The sequence below is a fragment of the Petaurus breviceps genome, unplaced genomic scaffold (assembly GCF_028583685.1).
Source record: "Petaurus breviceps papuanus isolate PSGF00001 unplaced genomic scaffold, PetGlider_PUasm1.0 174, whole genome shotgun sequence".
Classification (NCBI taxonomy): Eukaryota; Metazoa; Chordata; class Mammalia; order Diprotodontia; family Petauridae; genus Petaurus; species Petaurus breviceps.
Genome location: NW_027185761.1, coordinates 69,826,536 through 69,852,091, shown reverse-complemented (window position 1 = coordinate 69,852,091; position 25,556 = coordinate 69,826,536). Strand labels below are relative to the sequence as shown.

The 25,556-nt window shown below is 43.0% G+C and overlaps 1 protein-coding gene and 1 pseudogene across 3 annotated transcripts in view; one reads left to right on the top strand and one right to left on the bottom strand.

The window, feature by feature from the left end:
• Positions 1–4,287: 4,287 nt before the first annotated feature.
• On the bottom strand, positions 4,288–5,276 carry LOC138158468 (transaldolase pseudogene; annotated as a pseudogene).
• Positions 5,277–22,278: 17,002 nt separating this feature from the next.
• The window catches only part of VPS41 (VPS41 subunit of HOPS complex), a 178,528-nt gene continuing 175,250 nt past the window's right edge, over positions 22,279–25,556 (top strand). For 2 of the 3 annotated variants that reach the window (XM_069084387.1, XM_069084386.1), the window contains exon 1: positions 22,279–22,348. In XM_069084387.1, the coding sequence (XP_068940488.1) occupies positions 22,328–22,348 (21 nt within the window). In that variant the 5' untranslated portion in view covers positions 22,279–22,327. The remainder of the gene's footprint in view (positions 22,349–25,556) is intronic. The other variant, XM_069084388.1, reaches the window with a different exon arrangement.

Genomic DNA, 25,556 nt, shown 5'->3' with positions numbered 1-25,556 from the left:
CATCGGTCCTCTTCAAAAACAAAGGACAAACAACGGTGTATTAGAGGGGAAAAGTCTTCTTGATTTTTATTTAGAAAGCAAAAGAAAGAGTCACATGGGAGAAGCTTTTGAATGAGGTCTCATATGTAGTGAGCACCCCCTATTGGTTGAGTAACAGTTGGTAACTGACAAGCCGGATGCCAAGCTGGGTGCCCAATTACAAAAGTAAACCAAAGCAATCCTTTAAGTTTGAAGGGTTTTTTGGGTTTAGTTTTGTTTCTTGAAGAAGATGGGGTTAGTGAGAGATGTGGAAATCCATATTTTCTCAGTGATAAGAGTGATGTTGATAGGAAAGAAACTTTTGCTCCCAGACTTTCTATAGCTATAGGAGAAAACACCCCCACCACCCTCGCTCACTTTAAAGCTTGCAGCTGTATTGCTTTCTAACATTAGACAAATATTAAAAACTTAACCATCTGGAAAGAACATTGCAAATAAAACCTGAATTTTAAAAAATATACTGCCTCCGAATCTCATCCTGCTTCAATTATACTTCTAGTTGGTTTGTTTCTGTCCCCTTTTTTTCCCCAAGCTGAACAATGAGCTCCAAATTTCTGAAATTGGTCCATCTCTCACACCTGTTTCTCCAGTTCTCTCCTTTCTGCATGAGCAGCTAAGCAGTGCATTTCAGATCTGAGATTAACCACCAACACTGCTTCCCTGCCCCCATTTTAAGATTGTGGAGAGCTAAGTCAGGGAACAAAGACAAAGAATGGTAAGGAGACAAGCTAGCTCATAAGCAAAACCAGAATTCTCAATGATGGCCACAGGAATGCCAATTTCTCTGATGTTTCTCTGGCATTTTTACTGTTTTCAAACTCCTGAGGACTACATGCTAGGACCTGTCTGGATCACCACTGTGGTTAAAATCTAATTCTGAGTTTATTGGATAAATCTCTAATTGCATTTTAAAATTTGTTATCCCTCTCTAAAATACCTGGGGTAAAGCTACCCAGCAATTGTACAAAAACCATTGGAGAGAAAAGGGGGAGAGGTGGAGAGTAGACAGATGGGCAGAGGCAGAGAGCAGAGACAGAGACAGACAGAAGGACAGAAACAGGAAGCCAGAGATGAGAGAGAGACAGAGACAGAGAGCGAGACAGAGAGACAGAGAGAGACAGAGAGACAGAGAGACAGAGAGACAGAGACAGAGACAGAGAGAGAGAGACAGAGACAGAGAGAGAGAGAGACAGAGAGAGAGAGAGAGACAGAGAGAGAGAGAGAGAGAGAGAGAGAGAGAGAGAGAGAGAGAGAGAGATTCAGGACTTTGGATGATTTAGAATCTTAAGGCCTCAGGTTCTCAGCTATGCTCTTTCTTCTACAGATGAAATTAAAATCTCTAGGGACAAATAAGGGCCATCCCTACACTCCCTCCAAAATAATCATTTTTCTGTCAATCTTGACAGATGGAGCAATGGAATGAATTTTTTTCCTTCAAATATTCCAAAGACTTTCCTGTCTGAGAAGACTTTTAGTTAGCATTCCTACATTTATTTTCAATCATGTGACACCTAGCCATGAGTGGCCAGTCTAACCATGCAGGATCAGAGGAGAGGAAACATCAAGACTGCAGCATGATGCAGTAGGAGTGCTAGGTGTGGAGTCAGAAGACCTGAGTTTGATTTCTATCTCTTAAACTTACTGTGTGACCATAGATAAAGGGTCTCCCATAGACAAAGAATAAAGAATATCCCACAGATAAAGATAAAGAATATCCTCTGAGGAGTTTCCATTTCCTCATCTGTAAGCTCCCATCTTCTCAGACTTGGGCTCACTATGTCATAAGGTAGTTATGAAGAAAGTGCTGTAATTTAAAGTTCTTGATAAATGTGTGTTCTGGCCACTTGTCATATGTACAACAATGGACCATTCACTTTACCTTTGTGAGCCTCAGTATCATAATCCTGACCGTTTCACAGAGTTGTTTGAATGATCCTGTTAGGGAATGTAGGGGAAAGCCAAATGCAAGTGGCTAGTTCAGCACACAATTATTTTATTTTTTCTAATTGGACTTGTAATTTCATGGATATAGGAAACTGAGTGAAGAACTTGCCTATGAAGGTCAGTGTCTTCTCTGCAATATAGCATTTTTAGGAGTTTTCCTAAGGAACTAAGAGGTTATGTGATTTGTCCAAGGTCATGCAGCCAATTTGAGGTGGAGGCAGAATTAGAACCCAGGTTTTTCTGGCACTGAGCCCATCTCTCTTATCCTCCAGGTCACATTGCCTCTCTCAGCACACACAGGAGGCACTTAATAAAGGTTCATTTAATTGAATCAAATTGAAATGGATTGTGTTGTGTGCTGTATAATTGTGATTCCTTGTGTGATGTGTAGTGCATTATATTGTCTTAGGATGTAAGACATGGAGACAAAAAGACTCATGCTCAAACCCTGCCCCTGTTGCTATTCTCAGTGTGGCACTGTCATATAACCTCTTTGTGAATCCATTTCTTCACCTATAAAATGGTAGTAATTATACACAGAATTTCTCCCTTATAGGGTGGGTTATGCACACATCAGCTCTTTTTTTAATTTTTCTCATTTTCTTCATCTTACATTTAATGATGTTCAGACTATTAGAGAAATAGTCTTCATACAAATCACTATCCTATTGTCATACTTTTATGTCTAATGTTTGGCAGAATATCGGACAGTTCCACAAAAGGACTGCATTTTGTGATTACATGCTTTAAGACATCTCTGTCCTAATTCCTACATGTTTTGATGAGTTGGGCCTCAAGAGCTTTGCTACTCTGTACCCAGCATTTTAGAGGTAGCCTTGAAGGGTTGGAAATGTTTTTTCTAAGCTATGTCATAAGCCCCCATAGGTGTGTTCCTCCCAATGATTATCAGGTAAGAGTCATTAAGAGAGACAGACTTTAGCTTTTAGCAATGAGGTCTTTTCTAAGGCAATACAGAAAGAATAGTTGGTAAAAAAAAAAAAAAACATACCTCCCATCAGAGTCGGTGACACAATCTCCCATAAGGACATACAAAGTCCCAAGGAAAGTGGAATCAGGCTCAGAAAGCATGTGTAGCAGAGGGAAAATTACAAGTCCTGGTTGCTAGAAGTCCTCTCCTTCGTGGGGCACTCAAGGAATTCCTCTTCGGCATGGTCTAGCTGCTTTGTTAGGCTCTTTATAGAACTGTGAATCAGTCTGTCCTTGGCTCCTAATGTGCACACTATTAGCAGCCTCTGCTGTCCCAGGGAACCATGCTCATATGCCAGAAGGAAGATGAGAGATCCCAAATCTTCTAGATCTTTTGTAATGTGCAAACCTTACGCATATACTCCTCTAGTAAATACTGGGGTAGGGGATATTGTGGTGTAGTGTTAATAGGATTTAAGATCTTCCCAATCCATTAATAGGCCTCATGTAGAGCCCATTAAGGGAAGCCTGCTTAGGGGATGCTTGCTTGTAGGAAGGTTTTCATACCTTTTGCTAATTTCTAATTAGGCACTGAGTCAGAGGGTTGTGATGCCTTCTGGTTCTGAGAAGGGTGTGTATACTCTAAGTTGGTATTTTGCTTTGGGGGCTTGCTTAAGAGAAGGATCTTGGATTCCCTAGTCGAAATTCCGAGTGACCATATGATCCAGAGAGCCTTTATATCTGAGCAGTCTGGGAGCTTAGCTCCTTTACTGCTCAGATGTAAAGGCTCTTTCGATCCAGGGGTGTATGTAAAGTGTATAGTTGATTCAGGCAGTCAAAGTCCTGTCTGCTGGTCTTTATTTCTCTGCTTGGATTTTCTCTGAAGTTTAGGGTGCTGACTTTTCCCCTGAACTAATGAATGTAATTTAAAAGACTGTTGACCCTTAAACAGTTCTTTTTCCTAGTAAAGCAGATCTAAGGATCTGTGCTAGCAGCTGTCCTGGGTATGGCAGTGTGCTTGCGGCTGCATGTGATGATGCTGGAGACCAAGGCCAAAGCTGAAAGGCTCTTCCCTCCCCTGCCCCAAGCCTCTCCTTCTCCAGGGAGTTAGCCAGAATGCTTCTTTTTCGCTGCTGTCTTGCTTTATTCCACCAGATGCTCAAAGAACTGAGCATCTCTTTTATAGACTAATGACCAAGTTTAATGACTAGCGACTAAGTTTCTCCAGTCTGTCTATACACTCTTCCTATAAAGATGCTTTAATTTTTCCAAAAACTTTTCACATTTAATTTAGTTTTTTTTTTTTTTTTTTTGGAGGTAAGGAATCATTTTAATGCATTAGGCACACTGACATGGAAATGCGAAGAAACTCTAGCCAAGCCTCATTGCAGAAAGCTGCATCCAGCCTGTGGACACCAGCCCCTCTGCCAGCTCAGCCCAGACTCCCAGCCTGCGGGTCTGCTGGCTGGCTGTCCATCTGTCCATCAGCACAGGCGGGCCTTAGCTCCGGTTCTCAGCACCCAACATCCTTTCCTGCAGCATCTTCGCTCCATCAGCGGCAAACTTGCCGATGCTGTCGGGCAGCTTCTCCACGGCCATCTGGTCCTGGCTGTGGTGCCGGCGGAAGGCCTTCTCAGCCAGGTGAATCTTCTCTAGGATGCTGGCCTGGGCTTCCTGGACGCTAAGTGCAGGTTGAGTTTGGCGCTCTCTCTGAGCACGGGGGAGACGGTGATGTAGTCACAGCCTGTCAGGGCCTTGATCTCGCCCACATGGCAGAAGGACGCGCCCATCACGATCGTCTTGTAGCCAAACTCTTTGTAGTAGTTGTAGATTTGGGTGACGCTCTTCACACCTGGGCTCATAGGATTTCTTTTTCGTGTTTGCCACGTGCCAGTCCAAGATGCCCCCACGAATGGGGGAGATGATGGTCACGCCAGCCTCAGCACACGGCCTGAGCAAAGGAGACCCGCAGGGTCATGTTGCTCCTCCAGGATCTTTCCAGCCTGAATCCCTTCCCAGGTGGAGGCCAGCTTGATGAGAATGCGTTCTCTGCCGACACCGGCTTCTTTGTAGAGGTCAATGAGGCAAGGCTCTTTGGACCATTTCTTCCTTGTCAAAGGACAACCAGGCCTCGACTTCTGTGGAGACCAGGCTGGGAATCTTCTTCAGAATCTCAACTCCAAATAACACAAAGAGCGTCACTGGCATTCTGGGTCTGTAGGCAATGGCATCTTCTACCAGGTCCTAGTAGGCCGGCATCTGGGCCGTGGATCCTTCTGAGACTTGTATTCGCCAATGGCGCGGAAGTAGCCCATGTCTGCCACCGCGGTGGTGCAGCGCCGCAGCTGCTCGAGCGCCTACTCCATGCAGGGCGCTTGGCCCGGGTGTCGGAAGCCGTGGCGCCCGGCCCGGGGCGCGGGGGTCGGAAGCTGGGCGGAGGCTGCGAGAGAGGCTGCGAACGAGGCGGCCGGGGTACAATAATCTAGAATTTTTAATTGATTGGTTGATTAAAACATTCTCGTTCCTGAAGGTATTGGGGAACCTCCGCATTTAAAGTTGGATGGGGCGACTTGACTGATTTACTCCACCCTTAAAATTGGATGAAAAAGGTTTACGACTTTTCTTTTGATGGGTGATATGGCAGATAGACTTCTGGCCCTGGAGTTAGGAAGACCTGACTTCAAATTCAGCTCAGGCATTTATTAAGAGTTTTTTTTTAACCTTTATCTGCCTTACTTTCCTTTTAAAAAGAACAAAAGCTTGCACAGAGCTTTAAGATTTGTAAAGTACTTTAAGAAATTATCCCATTTGAACAATCACTAGCAATGTATTCCTTGAAATATCAAGCCACCTAATCATCCGGACAAGAGGGTGTTATATCAGACACTGGTTAAAAACCCATAGGATAAAAGCTCTCTGAGAATCTCAATACTGAGGTCTTGGAGTTCTTTGGGTTCTGCAGAGGATGAGGGATAAATAAGGGCTATGCTCTCATTATGAAGGGAAGGAACTTAGAGACGCCACCATTCTGTGCCTTGGTGATAATTTCCTAAATTTCTTCCGAGTCTGAAAAAAATTGAGAAGAATGGTGACAAGATGTTACCTGAGTAGAGGAGACAGGGACAGCTTTGCCTTGTTTTATATATATATATATATATATACACATATATAGCCATTTAATTGAAATGTGATAGATCCCCTGAATTGGGATTTTTTTCCCCAACCAATCAAGTTTTACTCACCACCCATCATATTCCAAGTACTGCATTAGGTGGTATTGATGATCCTTCCATAAAGGTGGTAGATCCATTCAGACCTTCCCTCTCTCAGCTCTGGGCATTTCCCTTCGCTGTGTCTAGTGCCTGGAATGCTCTCACTCCTTGATTCTGTCTCCTGGCCTCTCTGACTTCCTTCTAGTTCCAATGAAAAGTCCACCTTTTACAAGAAGTCTTTCCCGATCCTTTTAACTCTAGGGCTTTTTCTCTGTCCATCATTTCCTATTTATCCCGCGCACATTTGTTTGCGCGTTGCCTCCCCCATTAGACTGTGAGCTCCTCAAGGGAATATCATTTGCTTCTTTTTTGTGTCCCTAGCATTTGGCACAGAACCTGGCACACAGTAGGCACTTAATAAGTGTATAATTAGTGATTGATAGGAATGCACATACAAAAAATGAAAAAGACCCTGCCCTTAAACAGCTTACAGTCAATAAGAGATGACAACAAATTATCTGTTTTAAAAAAATACAAGGCACATACAAGTAAATTGGGAAAGAGGAGAATGCACAGGAAGAGATGAAAGAGAGTGGTGCTGGATGGATAGGCATGGCTAGACTGGGATCTGTGTCATTGGAGCAAACTCCCAAACTGATAATGTCCTCCCTCTGTTTGATTTAGGGGTGGAATATTTGATTTCCTAAGCAGTTGAGGGGAAGGGGGAGTATCAGGAAAAGCTTCTGGTAGAAGATGGCACTCCATGTCATCAGAATGAGATACAATCTTTCTGAAATATAATTTGGTTTCCAACTTTATAATATATAAAACTCCTATGGATCGGGTAAACGATGTACTTTCTTAATAAAGACTGTTCTCCCTTTCAAATGAGGCCCCTGGTTTTATAACTGCTCCCTTCCAGGTGGTTGACCTGCATTTTAGTTTCCTTAAAACCACCATTTCCTTATCAACACAGGATGGGGCTCCCAGATCAGAATGGTTTTTCTTTCAGGATGATGTCTTCCTGAGAGGGGATGGAGGCAGGCACTTAGGCAGCCCTTAGTGACTCTGACCTTCCCAGACCAAAACTGTCAGGGTCTTGAGGTCTGCTCAGCCATTCTATTCTGTAATCAGGAGCTGCCCCAGGGTGACCATCCATGCTTCCATGGTTGGCAGGGGGAGGGCTAATTCCTGAGGGACTTTGGGAAGACAAAAGGTGGGAGGAAGGGCAGTCCATTTCTCTGAAGAGGAAAGAATTGATACCTTCCATAGAGTGGAAAGTGTAATGCAGTAGGCAGCCCCTCTGGGAGGCAAGGCTGTGATTAGAAGGAATTCAAGAAACACTCAACTCCCCAAGGAGAGCACTTTGGGCAGATGGAACCTGGAGTCACTGAAGGGGCTGAGAATGTATCAGTCAGGATGAAAATGTCAGTCCTCTCAATGTTCAGATATGGGTTGTTTTCCCTAGTTTTTTCAACAGTGATTAGAGTCAGATTTCACAATCTAGGTAATCTCCTGACCAAAGCCTTCCACTAAATTGGAGTACTCGGGAATTGGGGACTAAACTCAATTTACTGCAGAGAAATTATTGACATTGTCTCATGGACTCATAGTGCTGGAAGAGGCCTTGAGAGATGACCCCAACCTGTTTCTTATTGTTGGTAATCTGTACCATCCCAAGTCAGTAGGCAATCCTCCAGTTATTTTTCCCAAGAGCAAACCTAAGGAAAAAGCAACACAGTACAGTGACTAAGGGGTTTGCCTTGGGGACAGAAAGAACTGGGTTTAAGTCCTGCTTCTAACACATTCTGACTGTGTGGCCCTGGACAAGCCCTTTGACCTCTCTGTGCACCAGGCAGACTTCTAAGGCTAGAAGCTACATGTGTTGCTGCTCTGCATTGTTGAAAGGGGTTTCTTCACACATTAATGAAATTTTAAATCAGGACCAAAAAAAGTAAACTTTAAATACAATGCTTTGCATCCAGGTAAAAAGAAAAGAAAAGAAAAAGAATTTTTCCATAGTTACTACCCGTGTTTCCCCGATAATAAGACCTATCCCGAAAATAAGCCCTCCTCTTACTGTGTAAAATTCCTCTAAAATAAGCCCTTCCCTGAAAATAAGCCCTATTGAGATTGCTACTGTAGTGAAGGTGATCCCCTGCGCTACACGCTACATTACGGTACCCTCTGTATGCACCGTTCCCTCCCCCCACCCCCGTGAAACGCACGCTGCGCTCTGAGCTGCATCCAATCAGAGCTGCAGCAGTGAGCGCGTCATCCTGTTCTTCCCCAGTGATTTGCTTGCTGGTGCCATTGAGAGCAGTGCGGTGGAGGAGATCTGAGGCAGGACAACATAAGCTCTCCCCTGAAAATAAGCCCTCTGGTGTTTTTCTTTCTAAAAAAATTAATAAGACAGTGTCATTATCGGGGAAACATGGTATATGTGGAATGTTCTATAATTGGAGCTGGAAAGACAACTCAGGAAGCAAAATTCAGAGTCAGTCCCTAAGCCAGGTAGGAGAGGGGTGATGACAGCATAAACTACCCGGCACAGCTCAGAAATTGGGAGTGTGGTGGCCCTCTAAGCCAGAGGCAAGGAAGACATGACACTATTGGTGTGCACATGACTTTCACAGAGCTGGTCAATCATGCTGCTGTGATTCAAGACCTACCTAGTTTACCGAAAGCCACTTTGGGTCTACAATTCAGATATATTGGGGAAAAAATCACAAAGAAGTTATTCAATTTTACCAGTCCACGAAAGCATCTGCTATTCACCTCCTCTGCTCCTCTTTTTTTTTTTTTTAAAGCAATCGGTGTTAAGTAACTTGCTCAAGGTCACACGGCCAGGTGTTTCTGGGTGGGTGCTGAGTATCTGAGCCCGGGATTCGATCTCCAGGTCATCCCAACACTGGAGCCGGTGCTCTTACTCGCTGGGCTACCTGGCCACCCCAGCCCCTGCTCCTCTTGAAAGCTAATAGGTAGACATCAAACTCAGAGAGAGCCTTGAGGAACACATAAGGCTGAATTAGTTACCACCTTAATTCACAAGTGTATAGCCTAGGTGAGTCACTTAACCTCATTGTACCCTAGGAAATTAAGACTATAAACTGCAGAAAGGCAGTCACGTAACTCTCTGGGCCTCAGTTTACTCTTCTGTTAAATGAGACAATTGCTATACGTGGCCTCTAAGGTCCCTCCCAGGTCTACGGTTATGATCTCATTGCTAGAAAGAGTGGTAGAAACAGTCAAAATCACCTCTCTTATTTTCCAAAAGGAGCAGCAACGATAACAATGGTGTTCATGGTAGGAGCAGCAATGGTGTTCTTAGAGGTATCAGTAGTTTTGATGATGCTGTGTGGAATCTAACAATGGCTCTGGGAGCTCGTCAATGTGGGCGTTTCCTTCAGTGATGCATGTTTCAACCCACCTGTGCCTGCTCCGCCTTAGTGACTCCTGTTCATGCCCTCCTTCCAGTTTACCTCAGGGTGTTTGCCACCATACTGGAGACTTACATTCTCTTGTCATAGTTTAAATTCCAAGGAACCACATAGGATGACCATCAATCACCAATTGCTTTCAGCTTGTAATCAGTCTATCTTCCTTTTCATCATACATAATACATATATACATATCCATATCTCCATACCCATAACTCTATCACCGTCTCCATCTCCATATCTCTATCTCTATCTCTATCTCTATATATCTATACCTATATTTATCTATCCTCTCCTCCTACTCTCTCTGTACACATAAGGTGGCGTACCTTTACCTGCAGGTACTCTGCTCAAAGTAATGTAAATTCTGATTTCTGAAACCTTGCAAGATATCTTGGGGTTTAGAGGTTAGATTTCTTTCTTAAGGACCATGCCTTAAACCCAAATCACTCTGGCTTTCGTAGATCGACCAGTCCAAGACCAGGGGACTCATTGCTTGGGCCTTAATTGCTCAGAATGAATGTAAATAGCGACTTTTTTGGTTATGACCAAATACCCTGAAGGTCTTCCCCTTCCAGGTTGATTTTTTTTTACTAGCTAAAAGAGCCCATTCTCTGCCTCATTTCTTACCTGGCCTTTATCACTGAATGGGCTGTTTCTCATTTATTACCTACCCTTAATCACTGAATGGGTTTCAGTCAAACTGAGACCTGGGGAAGAAGACCTTGGCTTAAAAAGGCCGAGATCTCCCACTGTGTTCAGGGCCATTGCCAGTCACCCTGATCTATGTCTTGCCACTGGACCCAGATGGCTCCAGAGAAGAAAGTGAGGCTGGTGACTTTGCATAGCCCTGCCTCACTTAAATCCAACTCACTTGGATGGCTTGGCATCACCTTCCTAATGTCCTGGTCCTTTTAGAGAACAAAGGACAAACAGCAACAATAAGCAGTGATATCTATGTCTATGATAGCATTTTCCTTTCTCCTTCCCAATTCCTTGTTTGCATTGTACCGCACCTTGCTCACAGCATTGTGAATGTGTCCATGGCAATAAAGCAATGACAGCTACAACTGTATTTATCTAGTGTTTTCTTTAAAGTTTGCAAAGTGTTTTCTTTACATTACTCACTTGAATCTTACAACATACAGGAATGATTATTTCCATTTTATAGATGAAGAACAGATATGAAAATTCCTCATGATGATCACCACCTCATCTTGAGTGCATGCCTCTTTTAAATTTCTTGACCTCGGGGAAAAGGTAAGTATGAGGTAAATGGCTTTCAGAAAGAGTTAATATTGTTGTTGTTATTATTGTTATTATTATTATTAATAGTAGTAGTAAAAGTAATAGATATCAGTAGTCAGGGAATAGCAATAGATGAGGCTGCCCGAAGCCTCAGGTTATAGTCCCCACATTCCATTGTCCAGACTATTGCCAAAGTGAGACTCCAAAACCATAGGGCTGACCATAGAGCTCCTCTGCCCAAGGAGCTCAAGAAGGACCTAACTCATTCTTCTAGGACAAAATGTGAATTCTTGTTTGGCACTTCTAGGTCTTCACAGGTTGATCCCAGCTCATCTTTCCAGGCAACTATCATGTTATGGCTCCTCACTCATGCTAGCCAAGCTTGCCTCCTTGATGTCCCTTGTTCATTACATTATTCTATCTCCAGCCCCTGTGAGTTTGCTCTGGCTGCCCTCCATGGCTGGAACGCTCCTCTTCCTCAACTGTCTCTACCTTCTAAGTTCTCTAACTGCTTTCAAGGTTGAAAGGAATAGCACTTCCTCCATGAGAACATTGGTGACCTCCCAAGCTGCTAGTGCCCCTGCCCCCACACCCTAAATGACTGTAGATATTTGTATTTACTCATAGTCGCATATCTTGTGTGCTCCCCCCCCCCAAGAAGGCAAACTTCTGAAGGACAAGGATATTTTTGACTTCATATCCCCAGCACCTAGGACAGTCCTGGAACTTAGCAGGTGTTTCATGAATGTCTGTAGAGCTGACCTGAAATGAAATGAATAGCTTCCCAGGCCAGATTTTTGCTTCTGTTTCTTCTTTCTCTCCTCCTCCTCTTCCTCCTCCTCTTTTTCCTCTTCCTTCTTATTTGCAAAGCTATAATCATCATAAAGCACCAGAATCTGAGAATCAGAGCAGACCATAGAGGCCATACAGTCCAAGCTAGCCAATCCTCCCCCTTTATGCACACTATGGCCCATCAAATGGATCTTCTTTCTGTTCCTCATCTAGGGCTCTCTGTCTCCCTCCTCTAGGCATTTTCACTTCCCCTTCCCCATGCCTGGAATAAACTCCCTTGTCAGAGATCTCTATCTTTCAGAATTGCTTGCTTCCTTCAAGGCTCAGTTCAAGTATCATCTACTACACGAGTCCTTGCCTCATGCCCCCAGTTGCTAGTGCCTTACCCTTCCCATCTTGTGTCTTCTTTATATAACTGAAAATGGACACATTGCCTCCCCCCACCAACCCACCAGATTGCAAGTTTTTTAAAGTATAAGAGTTATTTTTGCTTTTTATCCCTGAGGCCCCAGCACCTAACACAATACCTGGCACATAATGGTTGCTTTATAAATACTTTTGTGCACCTCTACAGCACAATGGAAATAACACCACTGCCTTTGAAGTCAGTGGCCCTAGGTTCAATCCTCAGCTCTGCCATCAATTCTGCTACCTACATGATTGTGATCAAGTAATTTTTCTTCTCTGGGTCTTAGTTTCCTTATCTGTAAAATGGGAGCATGAACTTGATCTCTAAGCCCCTCCCAATTCTGAATCTACTGTTCTATGCTCCTAAGTTTCCAAGGAATGAAAGCTCTATCGCTTGTCAGAGTGCCTCTTGGTGAATTTTTGTTGAGGATTCTGTAGTTTGAGTCATTTTATATACCATGAAAAATAAGAAGAGATCCCTTTCACTGCATTGAGTTTCTGTGACTTTGTACAAGAACTGCCCCCACGGTGTCTATCAAAAGCCATTGGTGATGGAGTTCTATGGAGCAGTCTCTCAGTGAGTTGTTGGAGGCTCAGACAAGTTAAGCAATTTAGTCACATTCAGAGAGATAGCAAGGAGAAGCTGCAGGATTTGAACCTAGGTCCTTCTGAATCCCGCTCTGACACTCTAAGACTTGGGGAGATCATATGACATGCCCATTGTCAGAAAACTAGTAAACATCAGGATGTTTATTTGTACAGAGGTTTTCCTGACTCTGGGTTCACCATGCTATCCATGACATCAGTTTACCCCTCTGTCCCCTTTCCAATGGCCTCCAAAAGTAATTTGCAAATAATAATGCACTATTGATATCTTGAAGTGTGCATTTCTGATAGCACACCTATAGAAATATGTCAGAAAGGAGAGGCTGCTTCAAGGTTAAACTTCACAGAAGCTCTGACACCAATGGAAAACATGTTCTCCCCAAATAACTCTTTGACAGTCTATGATAAAGGGAATTCTTTGCAGAAGTTTCTCTAAAATCACCAAAGATAGAAAACTCTTTGAACTCAGGTTCCTCTGACAATTTTCACTATATTTGATCAGCTTTAGTGTTTGTAAACTGCAGTAACTCAGGGGCAGAGTGACAGCGTCTTCCCAGCTTGAGTGAATGTTAAGAAAGACCAATGACAACCCAGTGAGGCTTTGCTTTCTTGGCATCAGATGGCTTCAGGGTTGAAGATGACAGAGAGCATTCTCTGATTCAAACCTGTGCTTCTGCATGAGGTACCACCCATCTTGGGATGTAATTCTGAACTTGGCTAACAGGAAATAGAGAAGGCCAAGCATAGACAGTCATAGAAGTGCTATTGTAATGGAAACAAACAATTTCTTAGGTTAACAAGAATTATAAAAATGGTGGTCTTCTAGGCAGAGAGAGGCAAAGTCCCATGACCATGGGCAGGTAATGGTTCCCTATGGATAAAATGAGATTGCTTCTCTCAATAAGTTCTTACATATCTGCAGCAGATATGATTCTTTCATTAATTGATGTACTATCCATTCTCTAATGCTTTTCTTGCCCTTTGGTTTAGAATTAAACTAGGCACCATGGCATAATGGAGGTGGTGTTGGGGGGGGGGGAGAGAATATACATTTATGTAGTATCAAGTATATGGCAGACATTGTGCTGAGTACTTTATAAATATCTTATAAGATCTTCACAACAATAGGTATTATTATAATAGCAGGTAGGCACTATTGTTATTCCAATTTTATAGTTGAGGAAACAGGCAACCAGAGGTTAAGTGACTTGCCCAGGGTCACACAGCCCTACAACCTCTCATTAAATTCTTGATCAAGTATTTTATTCCTCTTCCACTCTCTTTATCCCACCCCATCCATCACTACCCTTTTTCTTCCTCTCTTTTCTAGTTCTTCCCCAGTTTTTTTTTCCTTTAAGGAAATCTTCTTTCCTTTTTTTCTGTTCCCCCTTTCTCTTTCCTTTTATTTTTCTCCTCATCCTTTTTATCTTTATGAGCTAAAACATAAATCCAAGCGTGGCTATACCAAGGAAATGGAGAGCCATAAAATTTGAAGCTAAATTATGCACAATAGATTAAAAACTGCAAACAAAATGTGTTCCCAGTGCTTGAGCAACGGTTGAATAAATGGTGGTGTGTATGAACATGTGTAGCAGCAAGCACCCCAAGCACGTCCTCAGGGTTTGTTGCCCATACAGGTTCTTGGATCTGCTTTGTTAAAGGAAAGCAACTCAAAATGGGTTAACAAGCTTACTTTAATCAGTCAGACATATATCGTTTACCTTGTTCAGGGGAAATAGGTCAGCACCCCGAACTTCAAAGCATACAGGCAGAATTATCAAGACAGAAACAGATCAAGTAGACAGATTTCCAGACTGTCCAACCATTACATCCATACCCAGTCAACATCTGGGTTTTTCAAAGCCGGGGGACTCTCAACAACGGCTTCCCAGAATTCAGATCAAATCACAGAACACTTCTCAAAGTGAGTCCCAAAACAAAGCTACACATCAGGGCTTATATAGCCTTCTCCTGGCTCAGAGAATGTAACAACCTTTTGGACCCACTGGCCAATCAAGAAGTATCAACTGAAAAACAAGCCTCCCACCCCAGTCTCCAGGTGCACTTTAGCCTAGGGGCAGGGAAGATCTTTAAATTTGCATTTCCATTACAACATGATACTACTACACAGTAAGAAAGGACAGTTAAAGGTAATTCTGAGAACCAGGAGATTTGTATAAACTGACGCAGAACAAAGAAAGCAGACACAGAAGAACAATGTGTGCAATGACTATAAGAGTGCAAAGAAATCAAGTGAGGGAGAAGGGGCAAAAGTCTGGTTAATTACAGTGGTCAATTTTGCTATGGGCTGTTAAAGAAAAAATCCCCTTTTCTTCTAAAAGTTCAAAAATCTCTCTCTTTTATGAGATTTTTTTAAAGGAGAGGGCTGTTTGTTATTTGTTAGAGAGTATCTATTGTATCAAAACAAAATGTGTCAATAAATTTAAAGTTTTAAAAAAGATACAGATTTCAAAGAATTGATCATGTCCCTTATGTCTTTAATAACTTCTCTCTTCACCTCACCCTCACTTCCTTCAAAGCTCAGCTCAAACTTCCTTCTTCTACATGAAACTTTTACTGATCTACTCCCCCAGTTGCTTCTGGCTCCCCCTAAATTACAATCTATATACTTTGTATATATTTTGTGTGTGTATGCGTTTTGGTTTTTTTTCTTATAGAAAGCTAACTTCTTGGAGGTGGGACAGTAGGGACTTTCATCGATTTTCATATCCCAACAAGGATTGCCACATTGACTGATCAATTTCCAAATTCCTTGAATGTTCCCAGAGATCCATGTTTTCTTTCAGAATCTCCACAATTCTCAGATTATTATCATATCCTCCCCTAATGAAATATATTTTTAGTTAGATACCAGCATTCAAAATAAACAACTGTCTTAAGTATTTGTCTGTCTCTTTTAATTATTAGTTTTATAATGACTGTTATTTCCTACTGTTCTTCCCAGAAAATAGTTCTGATACGTGTGATGACAGCTTGGTGACACAGTGGATAGAGTGTTGAGTCTAGAGTTAGGAAGACCTGAGTACAAATCCAGTCTCAAATACTTATTAGCTATGTGATTCTTAGCAAGTCACTTAATCTCTGTCTGCCTCAGTTTCCTCAACTGTAAAATGGGGATAATAATAGCACCTACCTCACAGTGAAGATCAGATTAGTATAAAGCATCAACACAGTGTTTGGCACATAGTAGGCACTGTATAAACGCTGTTTCTTCTCTGCTTCTCAGATGAATTTTTGTTGGATTCAGAGGGAATATCACATTTAAAATGAGAGATCACAATCAAATATTACTTTGTAGATTTTCAAAATACTTTTCTCTCTGAAGTCTTGGGAAGCAAGCAGCTCAATTGATTCTCCTTGATAGAGAGTAGACAACAAAACTCAAAGAAGTTAGGGCAATTATTAGCCCATGGTCCTATAGGTATAGTAGGGCTTAGAATGCAGAACTCGTCACTGCAGGTTTATTACACTTCTGGGAGCAACATGTTGCTCTCTCTAGTTTTTAACAGTATTTTTATTGGAAAATACATTCTAAATTCCAAATGACAAAATTTTGGAACTTAGATAAAATTTAAGAATTTATTGGTGTGTGTGTGTGTGTGTGACAGAGACAGAGGCAGAGACAGAAAGACAGATAGACAGAGATGCACACAGACAACATCGGTGCCAAGTGATTAGTATCATAGAACCAGAATGCCCTATATTTAGCCTAGATCACAATGTATAAGTAAGCTTCTTTATCTTATCCAACTTCCTATTATATTTTCAGAGAGAAAACCAGGACCTAGAGTGGAGACATTATTTCTCCAAGGTCATAAGGAGTAGAGACAGGATTTAACCCCTCCCCCTTCCCACTCCAATTTCATTATTCTTCCCCATGAGGCTTTTTGGCAAATGGAACCCAGGAATCAAATCCCTCTTTTTAAATAATAAAACTTTTGCATTTGAATGGAACAGGGGCACATAAAGGGATCAGTCTCTGGGACCATAAACATCTTTGGGAATTGGACCCTTGCTGTAGAGAAGAGCCCCTGGTGCCCAGATGATGCGCAGACCACATGGCAAGGTGGGATGAAGTCTTTTGTTTCCAAATTCTGATTGGAAATGAAAGCTTCTCAATGAAATAACAAGTTTACCTGGAAGAGCTAAACACCTGCATTCAGAGTCAATTGAATTCATGGCCCAAGTTTAAAATAGGAAAAATTAGTTTTGTGCTTTTCTGGTGAAAGATATGAGAGAAGTTCTGTAAGTGAAATGCACATTTTAAAGATGTTTAGTCTATGTCTGGAGAGATTGAGAACAGATGTTCTTTGAGCTCTTTGTTAGTGATACACAGTCTGAATAAAAAATCTCTGAAATTACTCGATTCTATCACCCAAAGAACCTTGGCAATATAGCTCATGTTTGAGGTAGGAACTTCCTGACACAACTGTTGTTGCCCTGTGAGGAGGAAAGGGCTGGTTGGCAAGTAAGAGCAGGAATTCATGGGCCACTTTTAAAAATCCTAAATGCTTTGAGTGAGAGAAAATGTAGTATAGCAGAGTGCAATACCTGGAGGAATCAGAAATACTTGGAATGGAATCCTGACAGATGCTCCCTAGTTATCTGGCTCTGGACAAAACACTTAATTTCTCTCAGCCTCAGTTTCCTCATCTGTAAAGTGTGAGATTATAAAATCACCTACCTCAAGAGGGTTGTTGTGTGAATCAAAAAGTATAGTGTATTTATAAAGTCCTTTTCAAATGTTAAGGCGCTTTATAAATGTCAGCAATTACTACTGTTGTCATAATTTTGTTATTATTTACAAAACAAAGGCCAAGGTGGGGAAAAAACTACTGCCCATTCACTTCATCAATTTTTGCTGTTGTTCAGTTGTGTCTGACTGTTCATGACACCATTTAGAGTTTTCTTGGCAGAGATACTGGAGTGGATTGCCATTTCCATCTCCAGATCATTTTGCACATGAGGAAACTGAAGTAAGCAGGGCTAAGTGACAAGGCTGCACAGCTAGGAAGTGTTTGAGGTCAGATTTGAACCCAGAAAGATGAGTCTTCTGAATTCCAGCACTTTATCCACCGCACAACCTAGTTGCCCCTCTTCGCTAATTAGTTGAACATTTGTCAGGTGTCCACTGTGTGCCAAGCTGCTGGTTGCTGGGGCAGTACAAAGTAGGTAAGTTATGGCACTGCCTTCATAAAAGCCTATAGTTCATATGTTTTTTTTTTTTAATTCTGGCATGGATCTGTACAAATTTGGGTAGTAGGAATTCATAAGCTTAAAAGATGTTAGATGACATATATCTAAGCTAAAACATTCCAATATATTAGTAATTTTTAAGGAAAATAATAGTCATCTTAATAGCTGAATTTCTATAGGGTTTCATAGTCTCATTTTCTAGGCAGCCGAGTAGAGTGAGGAGAACGGTGGACTTGGACTCAAAGGACTATATTTGAACTCAGGTTCTGCTTCTTATGATCTATGTTACCTTTCAATCTCCTTTGGTCTCAATTTCCCTATATACAGGAGAGGATTTTACTAGACCTTTAATATTCCCATTTTAGATCTATGATCCTATAATCCTCAAAACAACCTTTAAAATTCATAGACATAGGGGCAGCTAGGTGGCAGAGTGAGTAAAGCACCCGCCCTGGAGGACCCAAGTTCGGATCCTACCTCAGACACTTAACCCCCACACACCCACAAAAAAAACTAGCCATGTAACCTTGAGCAAGTTACTTAACCCCAAATGCCCTCCACACACACACACACACACACACACACACACACACACACACAGGCAAAAAAAAATACCTTACACTTGGGGTGGCTAGGTGGCGCAGTGAGTAAGAGCACTGGCCCCAGAGTTGGGAGGACCTGGGATATGTTCCAGCCTCAGATACTTAATACCCACACCCACACCCACATACATACACACAAAAACTAGCTGTGCAACCTTGAGCAAGTTACTTAACCCCAATTGCTTAAAAAAAAAAAAGAAATTGATAGACATATTGTTCTCCACATTTTACAAATAAGGAAACTCACTCTTAAAGAAGAAAAGTGACTTTTCCAGAGTCATACATCTAGGAAGTGTCCGAGGTGGAATGTAGACTCAAATCTTCCTTAGGAAAGGGACCTGGGAGATGCCAAAACCTTATTTAACAAGGTTCTCTTTGAATGAAGAGGGCCGTGGGATGAACGATCTGAGCAACAGAAATATTATTTTAGAATTTCTTCCTTCCTACAACCTTTGCAGTAGTTTCGGTCATGTCCAACTCTTCACGACTCCATTCTGGGGTTTTCTTGGAAGAGATTCTGGAGTGGTTTGCCATTTTCTTTTCCAGTTCATTTTTACAGATGAAAAAATAAACTGAGGCAAACAGGATTAAGTGACTTGGCCAGCGTCACACATCTAGTAGGAATCTGACTCCAGATTTGAGTTCAAGAAGATGAGTCTTCCTGACTCAAGTACCCGCACTTTCTCCTCTTTAACCCCTGCACCACCTAGTAACTAAGTTTGCCTGAACAATTGGAGAACAACAACCTTCTCACCCTCATTGAACTAACTCTAAGATTTTATGTCTCACTTATAGGAGTCCATACTTCCCTTTCCTCCCTCTATGGGGCATGCCCAGAGGCACACCATTCTTGGTTCCAGTAAGCATGTGAAATCTTGGTGAGCATGCTAATTCCTACCATGATGATTTATCAATTCAGACTTTTGGGGATAAAAAGGACTTGTCATTTTAGCATGGCATGATAAACCCTTGGGTGGTCCCTTGGTTTTCCTCCACCTCTGTGGAAGTGTTAGTGGGATATTACATTAGTTAAGGTACCTCTCCTGGCTGTGAATCTCCTGTGCAGGTCATGGGTGTGGTGTGAGGAGTTGGAAGCACTCTGTTTCCACACTCTGTACCACCCTCATGTGGAACATTAATTCCCTTAGGAGTACTTGCTCATGGGCCCTCCTTACCAGCCTTTTCTGCTTTAGGAATCCTTTCCTGTGTAGGTGATGGAATATCAACCTTTGAATGGACATATCTAAGTTTGATGGCAACCTTGAGAGTCTGAGACATCTACAGGCTTGAGGTTCCATTAGTTTGGAGCTGGCTGGCAATAGGGAAAGCTTCTACATAACAGAAGATGATTACTGACTAAAAAATTTAGCATTTTGTAGAGTAATAAGGAAGAGAGATTTTAGATATATAGACCACAGAATCTCAGAGCTATAAGGAACTTGGTACCATGTGGTCCAGTCAGAGGACTAACTCTAGTTTTCTCTTGATTCCAAACAAGTATTCTTTCCCCATTTCATACTATTTTTATCCAGATCTTTTAGCACAGTTACCTAGCCACACCTCCTCAAATCCCTAGTGGATGGTTTAGTGGTTAGAGCCGTTAAATAAAAAAAACCACTATTTAAAATCCTGACAAACACTCACTGGCATGTGACCTGGGTAAGTCAATTAATCTTTCTCAGACTCAGTTTTCTTATCTGTAAAGCAAAGATAACAATAATAGCTACCTCACAGGGTTGTTGAGAGGATAAAATGAGATAATATATTTAAAGTGATGTGTATTCCTAAAAGTGTTAAATTAATGCAATTATTGCTGTTGTTATTGTGGTTTTTTTGAGCCCTGGTATAGAAATTTTAGCTTATATTTATTAAATTTCACCTCACCAGATCTGATTGATCATTCTAGTTTGTTGAGATATATCTTTCTTTCTTTTGATCTGGACTCTATCATACCTTGTGTCACCCAAACTTCTCAGTTTTGTGTAATTTATAAATTTGATAATGATATCTCCATTGCCTTTATCCAAATCATTAGTAAAATGTTGAATAGCACAGAAAGAAGAAGAAATCCATGGGGCACTTTACTAGGGATCTACTCCAACTGACCTTGGTCCATTTACTCAAATTTCCAAGTACACCTAGATGCCTTATTATCTTGCCTACATCTCTCAATTCTGTTTACAAAGTTGAATGAAAGGTTTTAGTGCAAAAATTGTTGAAATCTAGGCATACCTAATATTCAGCACTTCCTGTTCTACCACTCTTAGTGCTGCTTTCAAAAAATGGAATGAAGTTAGTCTGTGATCACACATCCCTGATGGAAAGTAATTTTTTAAAAAACTAGAATGGGTGTGGGTGAATAACAATAATAATATTAGGTAGCATTTGCATAGTGCCTTAAAATTTGTGAAGCATTCCACAAATATCTCATTTGATCCTCACAACAACTTTGAAAGGCAGGTACCACTATTACCCCCATTTTATAGGTGAGGAAATTGAGGTAGACAGAGGTGAAATTATTTGCTGAAGGTCTTGCAGCTAGTAAGTGACTGGATTTGATCAGATTTTTCTGACTCCAAGAACAGTGATTTTCCCCCTCATTGTACCATCTAGATAGGAATTTGGCAGATCCTTCTGGAGAAGTACAATGCAGGATAGCTTCATGGGAGGGGCAGGGCTGAAGGACTGATAGTGGTAGTAGGATTCCTTTTGTTTGTATGGGATCAGGAAAAGTGGAGGAGTTTGCATCTTATATCACTTATCTCAACTTCTAAAACCTTTCAAAGGTCATTTACAACTCTACAATCATTATCTGATAGAGTTGCTTTTCCCTCCCAGTACCATGGATATGATTTGTTCTGGCCTGGTAACTTGAATCTTTGAGTGAAACTAAGTATCTTAGTTGTTCAGTCATTTTTCAGTCCTGTCCAACTCTTTATGACCCCATTCTTGGCAAAGACACTGGAATGGTTTGCCACTTCTCAAGCTCATTTTACAGATGAGGAAACTGAGGCAAACAGGGTGAAGTGACTTTCCCAGGGTCACGCAGCTAGGAAGAGTCTGAGACAAAATTTGAATTCAGGAAAAGGAGTCTTCCTGACTGCAGGCCTGGTGCTATGTGAGGTTGAGCTACTGTGGGAGATAGTCAAGCCCCTTCCCCCACTAGAAAGTGTAGGTAGGATAAATTTTGATGGATATTGTAGAAATTATTGCTATAGGGAATAGGTTGAATTAAATGTCCTCTGAGGTCGCTTCAACTTTTAGGGGTCTGAGATTCTGTCAGGTAATTTAATTCGTCTGATCCCTGAGCTGAATCCTCATGTAAAACATCTCTGACAAGTGGTCATCTGCTTCTTGCCTACAGACTTCTACTGAGGGATTGCCCACCATCTTTTCAGCTCTTTCCAGTTTTAGACAGCACTGATTTCTCAGTTAAGGAGTAATTTTACTCCCCTCCTGTATGTTAGATGGGTTTCTGGGTGCTGAGAATATAGAAACACAAGTGAAATAATCCTTGTGCTCAGGGTTCTTGCATTGCCCTGGGGCGTCACATGTATCTAAATAGGTAAATCACACACAAAATAAATAAAACGTCATTTTGTGGGGATGACGCAAACAACCACGGTACATCAAAAAGAATTCATGCAGAAGGCGGGTTTGTTGCTATAATTAAAAACATTTTCTTTCCTGGTCAAGCAGTGGGAAGACATTCACTTTTCCGGAGCTCGGGACACTGGAGAGCAGCAGCCTCGGCAGCACCATCAGCAGCTGGACAGCTCCCAGAGCGCCGAGTTGAGGCAAACTCCATTTCCCAGCGTGCATCGGGGCTCCGGTTCCGTAATATCCCGTACGCCACTTCCGGAAACGTCCACGTGATATTGCCGGCAGCACCATGGCGGAAACGGAGGAGAAGGTGGGTATTTAGGAAGCTTAAGAGAGGCGCACGAGGCCTCGTTCGGGGGTCTGCGGTGGTGGGGCGCGGCGGGGACATTGACGCAGGTTTGCCGGATGCTTTCCTGAGGCTATTCTAAAGTCATTTTGGGGACGGCCACAATCTGGAGGTGAAGAGGGAGGGCCCACCGGGTGCGGGGCACAGCCAGTGCAAAGGCGCAGAGGCCAGAGATGGGCTGTCATACTGAGGTGTGAGCGCGGGCCGTAGCCAGCGGGCCATTGAGGGGAGGGGGTTCATTATCCTGGAAGGGCATCCATGTCCAATCATGGGGGCGCCGGGTGCTTCGGGAACAGGACAGGGTGTGGGGAAGGGCCCGGGGTGGGGGTCTGTGCACAGAAGGGCGTAGAGAGGCAGCGTAGGGTAGTGGGTAGAGCCCGAGACTCTAAGATCTGGGTTCAAATTCAGCCTCAGGCTGTCATTAGCTGCACTCCAGCCTCAGTTTCTTCATCTGTAAAACAAATAGTTTGGTCTGGATGACCCTGAAATCTAGAATCCAGCGAGAGTACTCAGCCCGGGCGGGCGGCCCCTCCCCCAAGAAACTCGCCCTGGTCAGCCGATCTCACTAGTTACTTTGTATTGATCTCACTAGTTACTTTGTATCTGTTCAGTGATACTTTCCCCCAGACTTCCTAGTGACTTTACCCGCCGCCCCTCCCCCCACATAAGCTCCCAGAGGGCGGGGACTTCGTTGTTCCTGTGTTTCTGAACCCCCCAGATGCCTCCTGAGTAAGTGAGGCCCGAGTTTCAGGCGGAAGAGCCTTGGTCCGGCGGAAGATGGGGCTCCTGGTCAGGGCAGGCTTCCAGTTTTCACTTCCTGCCTTTGCAAACCGGCCGCTTCTCTCTGACTTTAGGTTTTGGTGTCGATCTGATGCTTTGCTCCTTATTTCTCCTGCAGCAGTCATCCTGGCAGGAATCCCTTCTGATGCTACCTGCGCTTGCCTTCCCCAGATTATCTCGGATTATTGATTTGTTTTAAGGTGGTAGCCCCATTGGATGTATATTCCTCGAGCTACGAGTGGAATTTCCCTTTTATTCTTCAGAGGCATACAATTTCTTGCCCATAGTAGGAGCTTCTGAGTTTAATAGAGTGTTAAGAGATGATGATAATGGTTCAGAACTCTGAATTTACTAGGTTAGTGTGAGAAAATGTCTGCAAAAATTATGGACAGCAACAGTAGCAACAGTGGAGACTTCAGGTGAGCTCTGCTGTTCAGTTGTGTTCGGTTCTCCATGACCCCATTTGGAGTTTTCTTGGCACCGATATTGGGTACTTGCCATTTCCTTTTCCAACTCAGTTTACAGAGAAGGAAACTGAGGCAAACAGGGTGAAGTGACTTGTCCAGGGTCACATGGCTAGTTAGTGCCTGAAGCCAGATCTGAGCTCAAGTCTTCCTCACTCCAGGCCTCATGCTCTGTCCACTGGGGCACCTGGTTGCCTCCTTCAGTGTGGAGTCCCCTTTACTTCTGTAGGTAATAGTTTTTGAGTCATGAATGCATTATGTGCCACATGTTCCCAGTGAAAAATGGAAGATCTGATAAAGTGCTGTACATATGAATGGCCTTCGTCAGGGACTGAGGGGGCGGGAATAAGCATTTATTGAGCACCTCCTGTGTGCCCAGTGCTATTCTAAGTGGCCACTTTGTTGTCACTCTTTGGTTAAAGGGCTTCGTGTTTGTCAGCTTGGAGGTGTGTAAGAAGGAGGCTTGCCTGCGTCCTGGTGGAAGGGAGCTCTCCCCTGTCAAGTCGTACTTTCTTCATCTGTAAAATGACTTGAGACTTGATCCACCCCCTTCCCCCCCTCCCACTCATGGGTTTACTCTTTCCACGTCTCTGTCCCATGTTGCAGGGGGAGATGGGAATATGCAGACCAGTTAGACGAGCTTGGGCCCCCGCTTTGAATGCCCCTTCTCAATACCTGTGACCTTAGACAAGTTATTTAATGTCCCTGGGCCTCAGTTTCCTTATTTGTAAAATGAAGGGGCTGGACTAGATGGCCGCCGAGGTCCCTTCTGTCTCTAGGTGTCCCCCTGAGGTAAAACATGGGTGTGAAGAGTAGTGATAGGAAGAAGCTGAGGACCATGGGGTGCTATGTAACCTCAGAGGACGGCCTGATCTCGTGTGCCCAAGGGGAGTCTCACTGCTGCAGACCCGCCTGCACACAGCTGCCATGGTGACACCCCTGGAGGCAGACTAGATCATCCTTCCTGCTCCCACATTATCTCCGATAAAATACAGATTCCTCAGCCTTCCCTCCCACCTTCCTTTTTAGACTTCCTCTTCCTTTTCTCTCCAGCAGAGTGTTAAACTCCTTGAACTCAAGGCCTGCTTTTTGCTTTATTTTATAATTAATTTTTCTGTCTCTGTCTTCCCTTCACCCCACTGCCCCTTGCATAGTGCTAAGACCAGAATAAGCTATTAATTGGGTGAAGGGAAGTGGAGGAGAATGGAGTCTGGCTGGAGCAGGGAGTGCCCGAGGCAGGGGGAGGAGGCTGGTCTGTAGGAAGGGATGCTTCTGGGCCCTGATGGGTCCTGTGATGATGACTGAATCCCAAGGATGGATTCATCCTTTGTCAAAGAAAGATTAAATTACATTCTCTGTAGCTTGTATCAAGTGTATTTTTTTTTTTTTTTTGTGCTTTTTGGAAGGCATTTGGGGTTAAGTGACTTGCCCAAAGGCTCGTAATTGTGTCAAGTGTCTGAGGTCACATTTGAACTCAGGTCCTCCTGACTCCACAGCCGGTGCTCTATTCACTGTGCCACCTAGCGGCCCCAAGTGTATTTTACTTTATTCTAAATCTTTGAGATTGGTGATGCGTGTTTGTTCCCAGCCAGCAAGAGCTGACTCAGGTTTTTACTGTGTGCCAGGTGCTGTGCAAAGCACTGTCCAGATTTCATTTCATTTGATCTTCGTAGCAACCCTGAGAGGCAGAACCATTACTGGCCTCATTTTACAGTGGCTTGCCCAGGGTCACACAGCTGGCTGTATCTGAGTCAGCATTTGAACTCAGGTCTTCCTGACTCCAGGCTCATCATTCTCTCCATTGTGGCTCCATGGGTGCCTTGGGATTAGGATTAGGCAAAAACAGTCCCTGCCTCCAGGAGCTATAGTCTAGTGGGTCACAACTCGGAGCTAAGTACTAGTTTCTTAAGTCGGGCATCTAGAGGGAA